The following is a 17,494-nucleotide window of genomic DNA, read 5'->3' on the forward strand; positions in this document are numbered from 1 at the left end:
TTTCTACCTGAGCCATTGCTGGGTATCACTAGCTCCTGCTGACTTCCAAACACAATAAATCTGGGTGGAGGTCAGTAGTGATGAACTTAGGGATTGTTCCACCATCTCCTCAGCCAACCGTGATGTCAAGGGAAAAGCACATACCTAAGCAGCCATGTGGAAAACAATGCTGCCTGTCATAGCAAAGGAGAGCTTGTGCCTTGTTGGAACAGGATAAATAAGGAGGGAGTTGTGCAAAAGGGAACCCTGGCATGCAGCTGGAGGGCTGGATTTGACAAGTCCAGTTCAGGATATTCTGTGATTCTATGGAGATGTGCCTTCCTGGCAGTGAAGTACTGTTCCAGCAAGGGCCCTGTCCCAGTGCTGACTACTGCAATCAAGGCATTCTGTACTGTGTAACCAAGACTCTTGCATGGTTTGCATTTTGCACAGCTGCCTGAAGTCAAGGTCTGGCCCCTTCTACAACTGTGGAAAACATTTTGCATAAGATGTTCTGGAGAAAAACGTTTTTAAGGGGAATGTCAATGCATTTAGCTGAAATGGGTAATGAGCACTGGAGAAGGAGACGACTGCTAGTAGAGAAGTGGGTTGAACATGTTTAAAACAGCAAATTATCTAGTAACTGCTTTCTTAGTGAATTTGATTGGAGAATTAATGAATGTACACAGAAATACTGTGAATTCATCCTCAGTCTTGCACTATCTTAATTTACCTGCTTGTCCAAAACCATATTTACTATACTCTGAATTTAAAAGAATGTATTTTCTCTTGTTGAGGCATACATTACTAACTTGCAGCTTCCTTTTTTTGTTCAAGGGTTTTAAGCTGAATTTGTTATTTCAGTCTTGGAGAAAAGTAGACTAATAAACCATCTGATACATAGTCCCTTTGACAGCATAATGTGGGCACCAGGCTCTGTTCCAAAGCCTGCTGAAGTTTGTGTTACTGCTCCTCAGTTTGTGTTACTGATCCTCAGTTTGTGTTACTGATCCTCTGTCTCTGAGGTAGATCAGATCAGCCCTGAAATAGTCCTAAAAACTGATTTGGCAAGGGAAAAAAAACCCTCAAAACAAACTAAACAAAACAAGAATACACTGAGTGACTGTAAGAACCAACACAAAGGTGCAATGAGTTTGCATTAGTAGTTCCATGTTTGGTATCTCAAGACACATGAAAGCCCAATGGTTTTATCCAGCAAAGTAGTTTGAAAAGAGAGAGATCTATGTTTTGAGAGAGGTGAGAAGTTTCGTATTGCTGTGACTTGTGTGAGATACTATATTCAACAATGTCTCTCTGTGTTGTGTCCTGATGATGCAGGCCTGGTGTGCTCCTCAGTGAGCAAGACACAGATACCTGCTGCTCTTCTGGTACTGCAGAGGAATATTCCACTCAAGTTTGCTGTCAAAAATGTCTAGAAACAGAAGGTAAGGACCTGAATCATATGAATAGAAGGTTCAAAGGGAAATGAGGATTTAGAAATGTGGGTTTGAGTAGAATGAGGTGGGTTTAATCCAATTGAGCTGTAACCAAAATTCTTGCTTAGGCATCTATTTAATTCCTATGTAGAGTGGACAGCATAGAGAAATTAATGAGAAGATCAAGAGAATAACTGAGAACTAGAAAGGGTGAGTAAGCAAAGATAGAAAGAGGTTCTTTAATTTACCAGCTGCAGATAGACTCATGCAATTTGAAGTACAGGAAAGAGGCTGTAGTTTAGTCCTTGCTTCCATGGTGCTCCTCACAAAGAGGATTGCCCATCCTGTTGCAGAAGAGTGAGAGCGGTGCTAAAATCTGACACTTTGAATCTTAAAACCTCATTTGTTTTGTGGCATGGCTCTTCCACAAATTTGGCACTGGATATTGTATCTATCTTAAATTTCCCTGTGCTTTCAGCTGTAGGTGCTGTCCCTAGTTTTCCTTCTGTGTTGACAGGTTACAGGTACTGGTAAGCAGCTGCTCCCATTCAGCCTGGGGCTGTTTCGGTGCTGTTGGTGGGATGGACAGCACTGCTGTTTGTCAGGGAAGATCCTGCTCCAAAATACATCTAAACCCAGAGAACTAATAATGAAAATATTGGCCCCTTGAACAGGATCAGACTGTTCTCCCTCTTAACCAAGAAAGAAAATCAGGTGTGTGTCTGGGGAAAGTCCAATGGAACAGCTCTTTCACAGATCGAATCTGTTCTTCTCTTCATGTCATTATTTGGACTGGCCTCCATCATGTCCCTGAGCAGAACAAACTGGAAATGGTTTCTATTTCTTATTTGTGTTGAACCATAGCTGTACTAGGACAACTTTAAAATGTTTTGATGAAGTCTGTCAGGAGTTGAACTGAGCCCAAAATAAATACTGCTGCAGCTCCCTGCTCCTGGATATAAGCAATTTTAAAGCCTGGGTAAGAAGCATCATTAACAAAGCATGACTCCGACCCCTAAACAACTGGTTTTCTTTGCATCCCAGCTGATCCAATGTGGCAAGAAAGCCTTCAGTGGGAAGTGCAAGTCCCTCAGCATCTTGAAACAGAGACTACAGACAACAGAAACCACCACTGTGAAGAAGCAGCCCCTGCAAAAGGTATAGTTAAAACTGATGTGTGTGTGTAATCTCATATGAAGTCTTTCATCCATTGACGCTATTGTTTCCTCCAAGGACAAAGTCTGGATGCTGTGAATGAGTCTCACATATGTGCTTATTTATTTAAAGTTAGTGTCTTCTCTTATTTCCATTACAGAAATAGCCAGGGAATTAATCTAACTGGAAGGAGCATTGGGAGTATTTTCTTAATAGTATTCAGTCAAGCAGGTTACAAAAGCTGTGAAGGAGGGCCACCCTCTCCCACCTTCTCCCCCACCAAGCACCGATCCAGATTTGTGGTCTGCTTTATCTTACTGCTGTTCTTGTACTGATCTTTGGTAAGGCAGTGACATCTTACTAACCACAGATGGGCTTCTGTTTTGCAGCCCTGGCACAACAGAATGTGAACATTAATTCCCTCCATACGCTCTGATTTTCAGCTCTATTTTTTGGCCTGAATTGAGTAGGTATGCAAGGCAGAGGCAATAGGGAAGAAAACTAACCATACATTTTAAACTTGAAGGCAGCAAGTTTGGGGTCTGATATTAACACTTCAGGAGGAGTCAGGATATCTGTACTATCGTATAACAGGGTAAAATACATTCTCTCCCTATTCAAAATAACTCTAGTGTACACAGGCTTCCCCACTCCCATGGCATGGCTCTTCCACTTCTCCACCCAGCTTTGCAGACAGGGAAAGGCATTTAGTAAAAGACAGGTCTGGTTCACTACTAATAGTAGGTTCAGCCTCTGCACAAAGCTCCCCATGTCAGAAGATACAGATCCAAAAAGATGCACATACAGACAATATCTCATGATAGTGGAACTTATAAAACATAGGAGCAATCTTGAAAAGGGTCTCAGTAAAGTCCTGCCTGTATTAAGAAGGCAGAGAGCAGAAGGGAGAAGGGGGGGCTCTCTGGGCTCACTTCCAGAGCAGGAATTCGTGACTGATAGCAAAAGCAGCTGCCGTGATTCCAGGCTCTCTCTTCCCCCAGATGACAACGATGCAGTATAAGCAGCAGGACACATTTTCCTTCCTTGATTGGGGTCAAGCTCTTCTGAATTTCCACTGCTGAGTTCTTTAATGACTGTTATTTCTGGTCTTACTTTACCAGCTCTAAGAGCAGACCCCGCCTTTCCTTCTCGCTCTTAGAGGAAACCAAGTCATGCAAGAGCAGTGGTAGCTGTGGAGAAAGGAATTAGATAATTGCTTTTTAGGAAGGACAAATTGCTGAGTGGCCTTGTGAAGGATGTACATCCTATACTACAGGACTGTATATCCTGTACTACAGCAGTGGTGAGAAAGTACATGGATTGTGGGAAGGAGAGAGAAAGATTCCCATTTTGTCTCATCCTCCTCCAAACAGAGCCCAAAACTCCCTATTCTCTGCTGAAGTTCCAGGTGTCCCTGCCAGACTCCTGAAGCCAGGTATCTGCCCTGTGTTCAGAACCATTTTGCCCACACTACTGGTCTGGAGAAGGCTTTTGGAGGCTGCTTGGGCCATCTTTTCTGTATTTTTACCAAGACAAATAATTTGTAAATATGTGATATCTTTAGTATTAGGGTAAGGATACTTGGACTGCTTTTGTAAAAGGCACTGGACCAGGAGGAAGGGTCTGAGAACATGAAGGGCAGTGTGATGGCTGAATGAGACTGTGTTGGCCCTGAATGTTGTTAGACGTTGTTGATAGTGAATGGCTTTCCTGGTCATTATCTTGATCCATTGTGTGGATTGCATGCACACAGGTTTTCACTTAGGTCCTCAGGTGGGATTCAGCATTCTCAGTTAGAGGACCTCAAACAGAAGTGTCCATATAGATCTGAAATATACAGTCTGTCTTTGTGGTTCCTTTTGCCCATAAAGACTTCCATAACCTTAAATCTTCAATTTGAAGATGTATTCCATTATTTTTACCTTAAGTATATTTAGATGAGGTGTGAAGCTTTGAGTGTTGTTTGTTCCAAATGCCCTTGTTGATTCAGCCTTAAAATTAACACCACCACTTCCCTAAAACAATTCTCTATAAGCAGGATACCATATAATGGGTTTTCTAGAACCCATTGCTGCTGGTAATCACGACACATATCAGTCTATGTTTAGAAGATGTTTTTTAAAGTTATTTTAAAGGTTATTTGTAGTATAACCTGTATAATGCATACTGCTACTTCTATCAGTATCTTTGATGCCTATATTTCTGGGGTTTATGAGTTTATGTAGGTTATCATGTTTTATGGCAAGTAAATTTTTAAAATAATGATCTGCAGAGACGTCTTCAGAAATACTGAAGAAAACAGGAAAATCTTTGGGTGTATCTACTAGGAAAAATTCTTCAGGAAAGATTAGGTAAGAAATCATTACTATTTTTTTTATTTCAACACTATAAAGACCTTGTTTGCTATTGGTATTTACAATATCCTGTCGTGGTGTTTGCAATATGAGCTCATTTGTATTAATTGAAGCAATCAATTTCACTGAAAACTTTTGCAGAGCTCCTCAGGCCCCCAGTATAGGCTGCTGAGAATACTCATTTGGTGTTAAATGTTTTTTGATTTGGAAGAGTCCTGTCCCAAGTAGGCAGTGTTTGTGCTCTGCTGTAACAGACATCTCATGCTGGGCTGTTGGCTACTGCTGCAGCATCTTCTGTAAAACTTGAGCTTTGCCAGGTGCTTTACAGAGCATTTACAGGCAGGTAAGAGATCAGTTTCAGTGCTACCCAAGAGCACTTCTTAGCTGAGAAAGCAGATGTGAGAAACTGGCTTTGAGTGGTGCAAATAAATGGTCTTATCCTTTATGTGCCTGGAAATGGTTTCCAGGATGAGCTGCTCCATAACCTTCCTATGAATACAGGTTTGATCTTCTTAAATAAAGTAGAGTAAAATATAAAAGCTGTTTCTATAACAAATAGCAAGTATATGGCTTGTTGCTGCTTTTAGACCACGAATGGATGGCAGAAGATTAGAGTGGCTGGCCATCATGGATGTGTTAAGGCTTTCTTCTGCTACATTATGGAAGGTCTCAAGCAACACAATTTTCCAGGACGACTTCCACGGGAAGTGCTACAGCTACCAATAAAATAAGCACACTCATTGAACTAAAATTCATTGGCTTAGGTTTGGTTGGGTTTTTTTCTCTCTAGGCTACAAATCTTATAATGCTGTCCTTTTTAAAGTTGTGAGATTATTTGTATCCCTTGCTAAGATTTAATTAAATGATTGCCCACAGGGGATGGACATTACCACCAATTCATTCAGTGGTTCTAACACAATGTAGGAAGATCCAGTACCATGTGATTTTCTTTTTCTTCCCCCGAATGCTTTGATATATTGAACAAGACAAGTGAACATTGTGGAATTTCATGTGAATATTTAATAAAATCTTCCAGTAAACAATAAATGATAGTGATTGATACGTGATAAATGGCCATGTATGCTGTGCATCTTCTTCAAAGCACTTTGAGTTCAGACTAAAACCAAATCTCATTCTTGCATTAAACACTTTGCTTTTAGAAATTGATTAACAAGACATAAATGTTGTGGAGGTATATCCCTTCTTATTTTTTAGGTCACAAGATCCACTGTCAGCCTTGGATCAGGTTGTATAAGCTTTCAGTGATGCAACATGTAGGAGCTTTTCAGCCCAATTAATTTTGATTAAGGCTTTCAATTAAAATCTTATTAAATGCTCATGAAGTAAATGAAGATGAAAAGTAGTTGGATATAGCAGTAATAAATACCAGATTTTGAAGAGTTTAATTAAAATACTTAGGCTCTAGATAATAATGATTAGATGAATACAGAAAGGATGACACTGAAGCAACTGTAACTCCTAGAACTAGAAAAAGTGGGCATGACAGTAGCCCCAGTATATTAAAGAGATGCTTCTTAGCTTTTCTTTCAATCCAGGGAGAAGAGGGAAAAATACCCCAAACCCATTCCATACTATCCTGTGCAATGTTACCACAGTTGCTTTCTTTAACAACAAAGTAAATGAATCCTCAACAGTCAGAGCAAGTTTTACTGTATTTGTTGTTGTGTGTATGTCCCCATTATTTTCTGTCTGTGTATAGAAGTGTAGGATTTCACAGCTTAGTTTCCAGTATCTTACAAAAAAATGTAAGGCCAGGAATGGTGTATTGAGGAACAGCATTTAAAAAATTTTACTAGCAAAAAAAGAACTAATCATTTATATATGGAATGTACCATACCATTTCAGACTGGCTATGAAAAACTCTCTGAAGTTAACAGCAACTCATTAAGAAAACAGAAAGTTCCAACAGGAAAAGTTGGCAAATAAAACTGAAGGAAAAAGAATGAGCTTGGTTTTAGATGGAGGATGTGAACTTAGCAATAGAACTACTAGTGTTTAAATAGAGGATGCAGTCTTTTGTTTCATGTAGTATAATTTTAGCTTCTTGACATTATTTCAGCAGGTTTGTATTTTTTTCTTTCATAAAAAGAATTCTTTTTTTTTGTATGAGACCAAATGTTTAATAAATTTTGTTATTTTACAGTATCACTTGATTTTAGTAATTCTGTTGTTTATTCATCACATCTGCTTCTACAGGTTTTCAAGCAGAGTTCAGATAAAAGAGTATTTTTATCTCTATTTGAATGCAATGTAAAATACCTTAAGATCACCCAGATCTTTCTGCCCCATCTCTTAGTTGCTGCACCATGGCCTATCCTATTTTAAGTACTTTACAATGCATTAAAAAGTGGTTATATTCTTTTTATTTGAATGAGACTTGGTCTTTAACCTGTAGTTATATATGCATTGGTGAGAAATGCTTATCATCTTTCTGTATTTCAGAAGAGGCTGAGATCAGGCAGCAGCACCTCTCTTGGCAGCCCAGGATCAGGCACCCTGCTACAGGGGCTGAAACAGCAGCTGAAAGAACATGCTCGGTGTTTGCATAATGTTTTCTTCTTAATATCACATTTAAATTCAAGGACAAGTGTTTCAGTAATGACTGACACCTCTTATAAAAGCACAAACCAGAATGACAAAATGTGTATGATCAGGCAGTGCTACAAATTTTTTTTTGTAGCTAAGTTTTTTTTGTTGTAGGTTAGTTTTTTGGGTTTTTTTTACAAGTACAAAAGCTTGGATGAAGCCAAGTGAATACAATTTGCACAAACAAGGGAAAAAACACAGTTAAGTGAGTACACACACACACTTTTCCAAATCCAGATGAAAATACTAGCCTGGCTGTGGAACGTACATATAACATTGTTTGCAACCTTTTCCCTATTCTGGAATTTGCAATTTAAATAACTAATCACTGGACATGACTGTGCAGTACCTGTTCTTACTCCTGCTGTTGTCATTACAGAAATTATCTTAAAATTCATTTTGGTTTTCATTTGGTCTTATGCCAAAAATCTTCATAACAAAAAATATCCCTCAGCACTGCATCTGCAGAACATATTCTCTCATGAACTGCAATAAGACCTTTCCTTGATCCAAGTACTGATCAACTTGTAAGAATATTCAATTACATTGTACAACTACAATGACCCATAGCTCAGAAACAGCATAACAGCAATCTTTTTTTTTTTTTTAAGCTCTCTGGAAATTTCCCTGTGATTAATGAGGGAGCAGAGAATATGTTTGCTTCACACCGTATTTGTAATGATCATTGGGTATTATGAACTCTCTTGGGATTTAATGGAAGAGTAGTTCTTGGATTTTGAGAATTTACTCAGATTCAGAAATTCTGTCTGTTTTACCTGCAACAGAATCCTTTAGTAACTGCCCTATCTACTAAAACCGCAATTATTTTTTATAACTGTGGGTTAGGTGACAAAGTAAATTGTGAATTGTTTGTTTGTTTGTTTGTTTGTTTAATAATGTTATCTACTGGAAAATGTAACTTCTGCAGTTTCTGCTTGTTCATGCCTCAGGTGATAGGACTGTCACACCAACACATTGTCAACTGGAACTGTTTACAGACAATTGACCCCAGGAAACAAATGGAAGTCCTCATGGTTCTAGTCTGCAAGAAACAAAGGCTGGAGTCCAACTGCAGCAGCCCCAGTGGTTCTAAGCAGTACTCCTGTGAGTAAAACAGCCTCAACCATTATCACACCCACTAATTTCAGTCGGCACTTGTCAGGCAGGTTCAGAACCTGGTTTTGAGCAGGGCTCAGTGTCAGCTCACCACCGCAGCCCTTCCGTACATGGCGCTGCCCCTGAATCCCCACCGGTCCTGCTTGGGCACAGCCTCCCCTGGGCCAGGGTTGGCTTACTGTGAAAGCCCACATTTTGGATGGTTACAATTAATAACCATTTCCCAGACTCAACAAAGGCCATTTTTATCAACAAAAGGTGAATAAATGCCCCTTAGGTAGGATGCATTATTTTTTATTAAGTGTTAAATTAATCAAGCTGTTGACCCAATGGGATAACATAAGCTTAAATTTAGGCAAATGCTTAAGTGCTTTACTAGAGAGATAGAGAGAGAGAGAGAGCAGTGTCTGATGTCTTGACAGATCCAGCTTTAAATGAAAATTAATGTTTTGCTCTAACATTTGAGACAATTCCCTTCCCATTCTGAGAACTGTATATATCCAAGAAAGCAGCTCTTACACAGCTGTTTAGAAGTGGTAGTTATTTCCAGACCTTACGAAAGATGCAGGAGAGGCTCAGAGCTGAACTGCCCATAATAAAACAAAATCTTGTTTAACATAATCATAATAGTGATGATCTTCATTTGAGGAAAGTGAAATGAGGACATAAGATTTTCTTTTGGAATGATTCTGACTTAAATTAAGGATTAATAAAGTTCATTAATTAAGTGCTTAACAGAAATCTATGGGATGCTGACAAATCGTTTGTTTCATTTGCCATGTGTACAAATTTGCTCTGATTTATGGCTCATTAAATTGATTTCTTTGTGATTTCCTCTTTCTTCCCATTCACCCTAACCATATTTCTCCTATTACAGCCGCCACAGTTTTCTTGTGCCTGTTATGATACTTTGCTGTCATTGAAGATAGTTATTTATTTGTTTGCATGAAAAGTAAGAAACAAAAATATAGAGGGAGCTGAGGGAAATATGTTAGCTCTACTGTTGTTATGCTAAAAAACTAATAGTATGAAAAATAGAGCTTCTTGTTTATTAACACCCTGAATTTAACTACCATGTTCATAACGTGCTTTGAAAACATCTTGGGCAGCTTTTCTTAAAAACAAAACAAAAACAAAACCACCCCATCCTAACAGATTTAAGAAGCACAGTCTTTAAAAAAACAAAAGGGAAAAAACCCACACAGGGTGATGGTTACTTGAAGGCATGGTGAAAGTGAGGCAACGTTACAGAATTTGTAGTGGATGGAAAGGAGCGAGGAAGATGATGCAGCTGGTTTATGGCCATCCCACCAGTTGCTAGCTGAAGACCTTGCTGTTGGCCAAGGCCATTCAGCCTGTGTGATGGCTCCTCTGAGCCAAATGGCATTGTGATGTCCCCAGTAGTGTTCTGGCTGTCACCTGGAGGGAGCTGCCAGAAACTCATCACATGAGTGAGATCCATGAAAGGCAGGCTTGCAGTTTCAACTGCTGCCTCTGTCTCTTTGTGCACTGGGTACTTGTCAGTATCCCCTGCAGGCCCTGAGGAAGCTTCTTCCATACTGATTTTGTGGAGAGACTGAGGTTCTGGTAATGGCAGGTCCTCAAGAAGATGAACATTGTAACCTTTAACATCCACTTTAATCGGTAGATTCTTGAGGGATCCTGCTGCAAATGAGGTAGAACTAAGGTCATATTTGTTAGGCTGATGAAGGTTCAGGTTGCTAGGGACAGCTGCTGAACATGGTGAGGGAGGGACAGCCGGAAGGCTGTCTGCACAGCCCATCCTTTGCAAGTGAGGAGAAGACTCAAGAGGAAGAGCAGTTTGCAAGCTTGGCTGGGAATGAAGATGCGAACAGTTGTATTCCTGTGTTTCTGAACTATTCACAATCCCATTCTGCACAGAGACCCTTTCAGGAAGAGGGGACAGCATGCTGGCATCTTCCTTCAGTCTGTATGAAAAGAGCTGGTCGAGGAGACCCACTGAGTCACCATTCTGCAACCTGCTCTTCAGTAACTCTTGCGGATGTGTCTTCCTAGTGTGGCGCGTCAAGTGATCCTTCCGCCCAAACCTTTGGGCACAGAACTGGCACAGGAAGTCTTTGCAGCCTGTGTGAACCACCATGTGACGTCGCACATCCTTACGGGTATAGAAGTGACGCTCACAGTGGTCACACTTATGTTTCTTCTCCTTCATGTTGCCAGTTGGTTTCCCTGCATGACTTTTGAGGTGTTCCAACAGAACCTCAGTACCGCCAAACTCCTGGGCACACACTCTGCAGGTAAGGTCCCCGCTGGTGGCAGCATGAAGAGCCAAATGTCTCTTATAGCCTAGCTTGGTGTTGTACTTCTTGCCACACTCTTCACACTTGAAGGCCATCTTGTTAGGGTCATGAGTCTGAAGGTGATTCTTTAGATGGTCCTTCCTGTGAAAGGTCTTTTCACAGTAGCCACACTGGTGAGATTTCTGTGGAGAATGAGTGGCTGAGTGCCTACAAGAAAACAAAACACACACAAAAAAGTTATTTGTGTTTATATTTATTCTAGTACATTTACTCTTGCAGCCTCAAAACTTGAAAACACTGGAACTCTTGAAGGAAGATATTTTCACAGCTTCTCAGATTATTAGTAAAAGCCTAAATATTTTGGGGGGGAGGAAGTTGTTAATCATGAAGTATAGAGTAGATTAAAACGGCTCAACATTGTCTTTTTGAATAGGCATCATAATTAAGGGAGATTAGTTTTCTCCACTTCTGTCAATAACAAGAATAATAAAAACTGGACCTCAGGGATTAACAATCACTAAAACACCCCAAAGGAAAAAGATGTCTTTTTTTTTCCCCCCATACACCCAGCAGAAAAGGAATGCGTTCAGAGCTGTACCTGAGCAGTTTATATTTGGAAATGAAGGCTTTTGTGCATCCGTGCTGTGAGCACTTGTAGGGACGCTCCCCTTTGTGCGCGTAAGTGTGGACCGTGAGCTTGTCAATGGAATCAAATATCTTCCCACAGAGTCGGCAGGGACAACTATCTGGCTGCTTCACTTCTTTTCCCTTCAGCAGTGAAGACCGACCGTTTCTCCATTTAGGTATAAACCTTACAAGAGCATCACAAGTGCTTCCTGAGCTGAACTTTGCAGCAGAGGAACAGGAAATGGTCCCAAAGCATTGAGTAATGCTTTTGCCTAATGACGCTCCTCTCAGTTTCCCTTTGAGTTTGCTTTTTGCTTTTACAGGTCCCAATTTATTTGGTGGTCTGAACCTCGTAGGAAGGACTCGGTCTTTATGGATGCACTGGTGAGATTCCAGCAGAGCAAAAGTTCCAAAAGTGCTTCCACAGCTGGAGCATATCCAAGGGTCTACGGGCTCTTTCTGCAATGAGAACAGAGACAGGTCTTTCTTACTAGCCATTCTAAGGAAAGGTCATAATCTTATCACTGATCTTCTCCTGGGCTTTCCCAAGATCCATCCTGGGCTTTCCCAATGTCTTTGGTGATACTTACTTCCATGTACTACCACCCAGTTTTTCAACTGGCAACAGATTCTCTCTGAGTACAAAATCAAAGGAAAAGTAACATTGGCTAAATACTGATTTACATGTTTTTGTTTAACATTTACTGTAACAGTCCTGAGTCCTTCACCTTTGTTTATCTGTGCTTATTGAATTTCAAAGTCTCTACATTTTTTGCATTTATGAAATTACTCATAAAAGCAGTTGTAATTAGTACTTTATCCTTAGATTGACATAGTTTATCTGCTATTGCAGCCACACAAAAATGAGATGGGTTTCTGCACAAAAATGTATTTTAGCCATACAGATTTCCTTGTGTCTTGCTTTACCACACAGGAAAAATAAAAGCTCTACTAGATTCAGTTGAATTCACTTTAAATACTGATATTATAAAAATTCCAATGAGAGACAATTACCAAAAAAAATCCAGTCATTGACAAGATGTACTTCCAATTAATACATGACCATGTACTTCCTCAACTTCATCTACCTTTTATGTAAGCTTCTCATAAACTGTCTTTCTTTTCCCTTGCTCTTGGGCTAGCTTGCTCCAGAGAGCATGGTGAGGCTGTGTCCACTCCATCTTTATTTCCAGACTGAGCCCTCCTCTCCGCTGAGACTCATGTCTGATGCTGTGGCTCTTCTACACTTTCCTTCTGGGGTATACTCTGAAGGCCTCATAAGCCTCCTTGGAGCATGAATTCCTGGTTCATTTGTATTCCCTGTTTCACATTTCCTGACAGAGTAATTATTGGTTTTCACAGCCACGTTTTCCACACTTCACAAACCTTTCCAATCAGTTTAAGGATTTCTTCTGTGTTACACAGGGGAAGGTATTTGAATTAGAAGAGAAGAGTTATTGAACAGGAAAGACTGACATAATTAGTGGGTACTCTGGACAGTCACTCAGAGCAAAACAAGTGGAATCAGCGAAAGAAGTATGAAGTTGAACAGCTTGGTTATCCACAAAATAATGCCAGTCTGAAGTCTTTCCAATACATCAAGTGGTGCCACTTACTTCTGACTACATCTGATGGCTCCACTGGATTACAAACATGGGAGAGGAAGAACAATCTTTCTCTGAATAGTCTTTTGGCTAAAATTGCTCTTGGCTTTGTGTTAGCCAAATACTCTGTGGCCTATGCTTGCATTACTAGAGTTACACAAACAGAGAAAACATGTAAATAAACCATAATTTACCATGTCTAGTGATGGCTTGAATGCAGAGTAGGGGTACTTACTGCTACTGAAGGCAAAGGACAGACATCTGATTCTTCTTTAATGAAGACTGCAGAAGCTTCCATAAATTTGGCGTAATCGGCAGCATACCATACTTTCAATTCTGTGTGGGGTTCAATTGGCTGTGAATGGGAAAAAGCAGCACATGTTTACTTGTGTCAATTTTCCTCAACCAAACAAGAAAGAGAGGAGGGGCAGGAGTGTGCAGTGTTTTGTCCTTACCCAAATTGCATTTTTGACTTTGTTCAAATTATTGGTAACTTAGTTTCAGGATTCAAGCACTTTTTGTGCATTACTACCCACTAGGGCTTGACATTTTCTGTTTCTGAAAGTAAAATTTTGTATGCATAGAGACTGGGGAGGGGGGGTGGGCAGTCACAGGAGGGATGCCTCAATCCTCATGACCTTCGCTCAGTGAGATGCATTTGTCTGTGATATTCAGACATCCAGCAGCCTTTCCAAGCAATATCCCATGCCCATTCCTTGATGTCTGGAAGCCCGCTGGACACAACCCTTTACTATAGGGTACAGACAAAGGAAAAATGCATCATGAATGCACGAGAGCTCGGATGCCTCCTGGATATGTCACACTGAGCATGGGTGCAGAGCTGATAAATATGTGGACTGCAAGTCAAACTGGCACCTTTTCATGTGCTGGCTCTGATGTGTCAGGTTTGCTGTGAGCGTGCTTTATTGTAACTCTGCCCTCCTTCCACTGAAGCCTTCCCCCACAGGATTAAGGCAGCCCGTAATCTACAGTCTCCCATCCAGTCGTACTTGCCCAAATCTCTCCTTGGACTGGACTATGACCTCTTCTGACAAATATTTTCAGTCAATTATACAGCAAATAGAAAAAGAGAGGAGCGATTACACTCACTGGCTAAAGATCTGTCAGTTCTTTAAATGCAAAGGAGAAAACTAAACTTTGGGGTCATGATTTATATGACTCCCTGACCCTGTACACAATTTTCTTCATCTATAAAAAAAACAACATTGTTGCAACAGGGGTAGAGCCAAACTGCACTTGTAGTTTTATTTTAACTAAGATGAACCCATGCCACTGAAAAAAACCAAACTAGCCTGGAAAGAGAGCAGCTGAGTCTTATTCCAGAAAATGTGACATCATAAAATCCACTTATTTTGTAACATCAGTGTTACTAGTGTTACTAACATCGGTGTTACATCTGAGACTAGCATGGTAGGGGAAAGACAACTCAGATTCTGAATGCAGACAGGTGAGGGGTAATTGTGGCGTTAATGCTGAAAACTGAATTTTTGAACTCCCAAGCACAAGCCTGCCTGCTAACTACAAACAGTGTGGGTTGGGTGTACATTCTGATAACACCTGGCCTAAACAGAAATGGTCCATCCTGATTTCTCCACTCAGGAGAGGAACCTTGAGTTAAGGACTGAGTTCCATGTCCTCAGTTAAGGACATGAGGCAGAGTCATTAACTAGGAGGCTCATCAAGCATTGCAAGACAAATATTCGAGGATGTCTTGGGACCTTGGCTGTGACACCCGAGACTGGTACCCACAAACAACTGCACAGCATGACATTGTCATGACTTTCTGCCCAGCATTCCTGGACCAGCAGCCATCTCCTTTATGGGAAGCTGAGACCTGGTCAATGTGACTTTGGAGGCAGAGCAAGTGCATCAGTGTGTGAAACAGTGAAGTAATTCAAAAGCTCTAATCTCAGTAAAACTGACATTAAATATCAGTACCCAAATCCACTACAAGTTATCTTTTACACTGTGCCACCAGTGACAATAAGAGAACTGTAGCGCCCACATGAAACTCTCCTGGGATCACACAGCAACCATGGATGATTTTTATTTCCTCACAATTCTATACCTTTTAAAGCACTTATTTCTAAGGATTGCAGCCATTAGGTCAGCAAGTAAGCTAATGGTGGTGTCAGTATGCCAGTTACACGTCTGCTTTCATGTCACTGAAATCCCATTTCTTTGTAAAAACAGGGGGGAAGGAACCAATCCTACTCCCATATCCCACTCCCATCTTTATACACTTTATTAAAAATGTCTTGAGAAAGTATCTTCCTAATCAGCCCTAAACCAGCCTCACAGCGTGACCAGCAGGGTGTGCCTAAGTGTAGCACAAGGCCATCACTTTCAGTGACCAGGACAAAATCCGCAGGATGCCACAGTACCCTGCATGATACTGGGACTTAAGAGAAATAAAACCCAAGAAATGCCCTATGTCATACAGCACAGCAAAGGTTCCAAGACACGTGTGTCATCCTAGGACACTCTTTGTGTCAGTATATAGGATGCAGCTCTCCATTAATGCCAATGAGCAGAGTTCTGCTGAACTCAGCAGAGAGCTCGTTCAGTATAATTTAAATTAGACTGCAAATTGTAAGTTACCAGTTTATAACAGCTACTTATTGGAAAAGTTCATGTTTCCCAAATATAGTATTAGTAATCCTGTCAATTTTACAAGCATAGCATGCATTTCATATCAAATCGAAATCTCAAATGATACAGACTGCATGAGAATCTCAAACACAGCCTAAGTATGTCTCAGAGTAGCATATACTGTTTCACATTTTTCTTTTCTTAATAATTATTTTAATATTAATCCCAAAACCAACTATATTCCATACTGTTATAAGAGATTTTAAGAGTGTGAAATGCTATTCTCTCATCATCAATATACAGTAAATATTTTTCTCACTGTGCAGGTGGAGAAACAAAACTGGAGGAAAAATTGTAAATACTACTATGCCACAGAAATATATGCCAGTCTTGGAAATGAAACTGAAATGCAGGATTTTAATTAATAGTAACTTTTTTTGACTAATATTTTTTTTAAATTTTAATGTTGACCACAATGACACAGAAGCATTATGTTCAACAGATAATTTTCAGTTTCCCAAGTGTGCAAAAGAGTTATTTCTGATTAAAACAAACACTGCCTAATAAAGAGGCCAAAACAATAAAAACCAAAACTGTATGTTCTAGTTTCATTTATAAACACAGAGTACCTTGTTCGCTCTCTTCAAAGATGAAGTCAAGAGTCTTTAACATAAACTGATCATTTCATGGCAACATTGCAGTATTCTAAATTATGCAGTTAAGTCTTCAGATTTAATGAGCATGGAAAATTGTACATAAAGGTTCACTCAATGCCCTGTTCCTGAGCAGAGGGTAAAGTGCTCAGAAAACAACATGTGTCCAGAAATGTAAAAAAAGAGAGGAATTGTTTTGTTTTTTCTAGAATGAAGTATTGCTGAATATAATAATGCCAAATAATCTCACCATATGCCTACCTAGGACTCAAGGGCATTCAGTTTAAATACAATCATTGTGAATGATTTTTCTTTTTCCCTCTGCTCAGTTTCTTCACTACCCACAACAGCAAGTACACAGCACCTTTTCCTGACAAACCCCATACACTCCTTGCTTTACTACAGATTAAATTATATTAAAGGTGGCATGTATGTAATGACCCAGCTGGCAGAATATAATCAACCTTTCATCTGTGAAAGTGTCTTTCACAACCTTTGTCTATAAATTTCCTTCTGGATGATAGATGAAGCAATGTAGGTTTAACTACCTTAACTGTTGTGAAGTAGACTTCTCCACAGTGCTGATAAGCCACAAGGGTCTGTTCTTCTTGGTTCCGGGCTAGCCGGACAAACATCATCCAGTTTCCACAGTCCTCATTGGGAGTGTCCAGAAAGTACTTTCCTCCATCTTTCAGTACCTGAAACAAAGGGGGAGAGCAGGAGAAAGAACATGATAAAACCAAGTCCTGTACAGGGGCACATTAGTTTTCTTTAATTTGTAATCATAGCTATCAGTTATCTGCCTTGTCTTGGTCATGTGTCCCTTGAAATCATGGTTGTTTTGAAATAGATCACTCTTGATGAATACAGAGTGCAAAAGAAAGTGAAGAACGAATACCTGCTGAGCACCCCACTACTAAAATAACTGCAGGCCTTTGTATGCATTTCCAGTTTATATTTCATCATTTTTCTGTTATATAAAGATAATATTACAAGAACTAAGTGCAGGCAGGTAAAAAGATAAGATTTATGCCTTAATCTACTTCCTGAGCACTTGCTAATCTCAAG

General features: G+C 40.0%; 1 protein-coding gene and 1 long non-coding RNA gene across 8 annotated transcripts in view; one reads left to right on the forward strand and one right to left on the reverse strand.

The window, feature by feature from the left end:
* The first annotated feature begins 1,430 nt into the window (after positions 1–1,430).
* Positions 1,431–9,834, forward strand: LOC146439692 (uncharacterized). Its single transcript, XR_014850878.1, has 4 exons — positions 1,431–2,573; positions 4,843–4,921; positions 7,142–7,195; positions 8,482–9,834. It is a non-coding gene; the product is annotated as an uncharacterized LOC146439692 (long non-coding RNA).
* The window catches only part of PLAGL1 (PLAG1 like zinc finger 1), a 48,834-nt gene continuing 37,261 nt past the window's right edge, over positions 5,922–17,494 (reverse strand). For all 7 annotated transcript variants that reach the window (XM_085055738.1, XM_085055743.1, XM_085055739.1 and 4 more), the window contains 4 exons: positions 16,975–17,124; positions 13,396–13,515; positions 11,528–12,015; positions 5,922–11,136 (listed from right to left, as the gene is read on the reverse strand). In XM_085055738.1, the coding sequence (XP_084911864.1) occupies positions 9,861–11,136; positions 11,528–12,015; positions 13,396–13,515; positions 16,975–17,124 (2,034 nt within the window). In that variant the 3' untranslated portion in view covers positions 5,922–9,860. The remainder of the gene's footprint in view (positions 11,137–11,527; positions 12,016–13,395; positions 13,516–16,974; positions 17,125–17,494) is intronic.

The sequence above is a fragment of the Lichenostomus cassidix genome, chromosome 3 (genome assembly GCF_008360975.1).
Source record: "Lichenostomus cassidix isolate B80296 chromosome 3, HeHo_3.0, whole genome shotgun sequence".
Taxonomy (NCBI): domain Eukaryota; kingdom Metazoa; phylum Chordata; class Aves; order Passeriformes; family Meliphagidae; genus Lichenostomus; species Lichenostomus cassidix.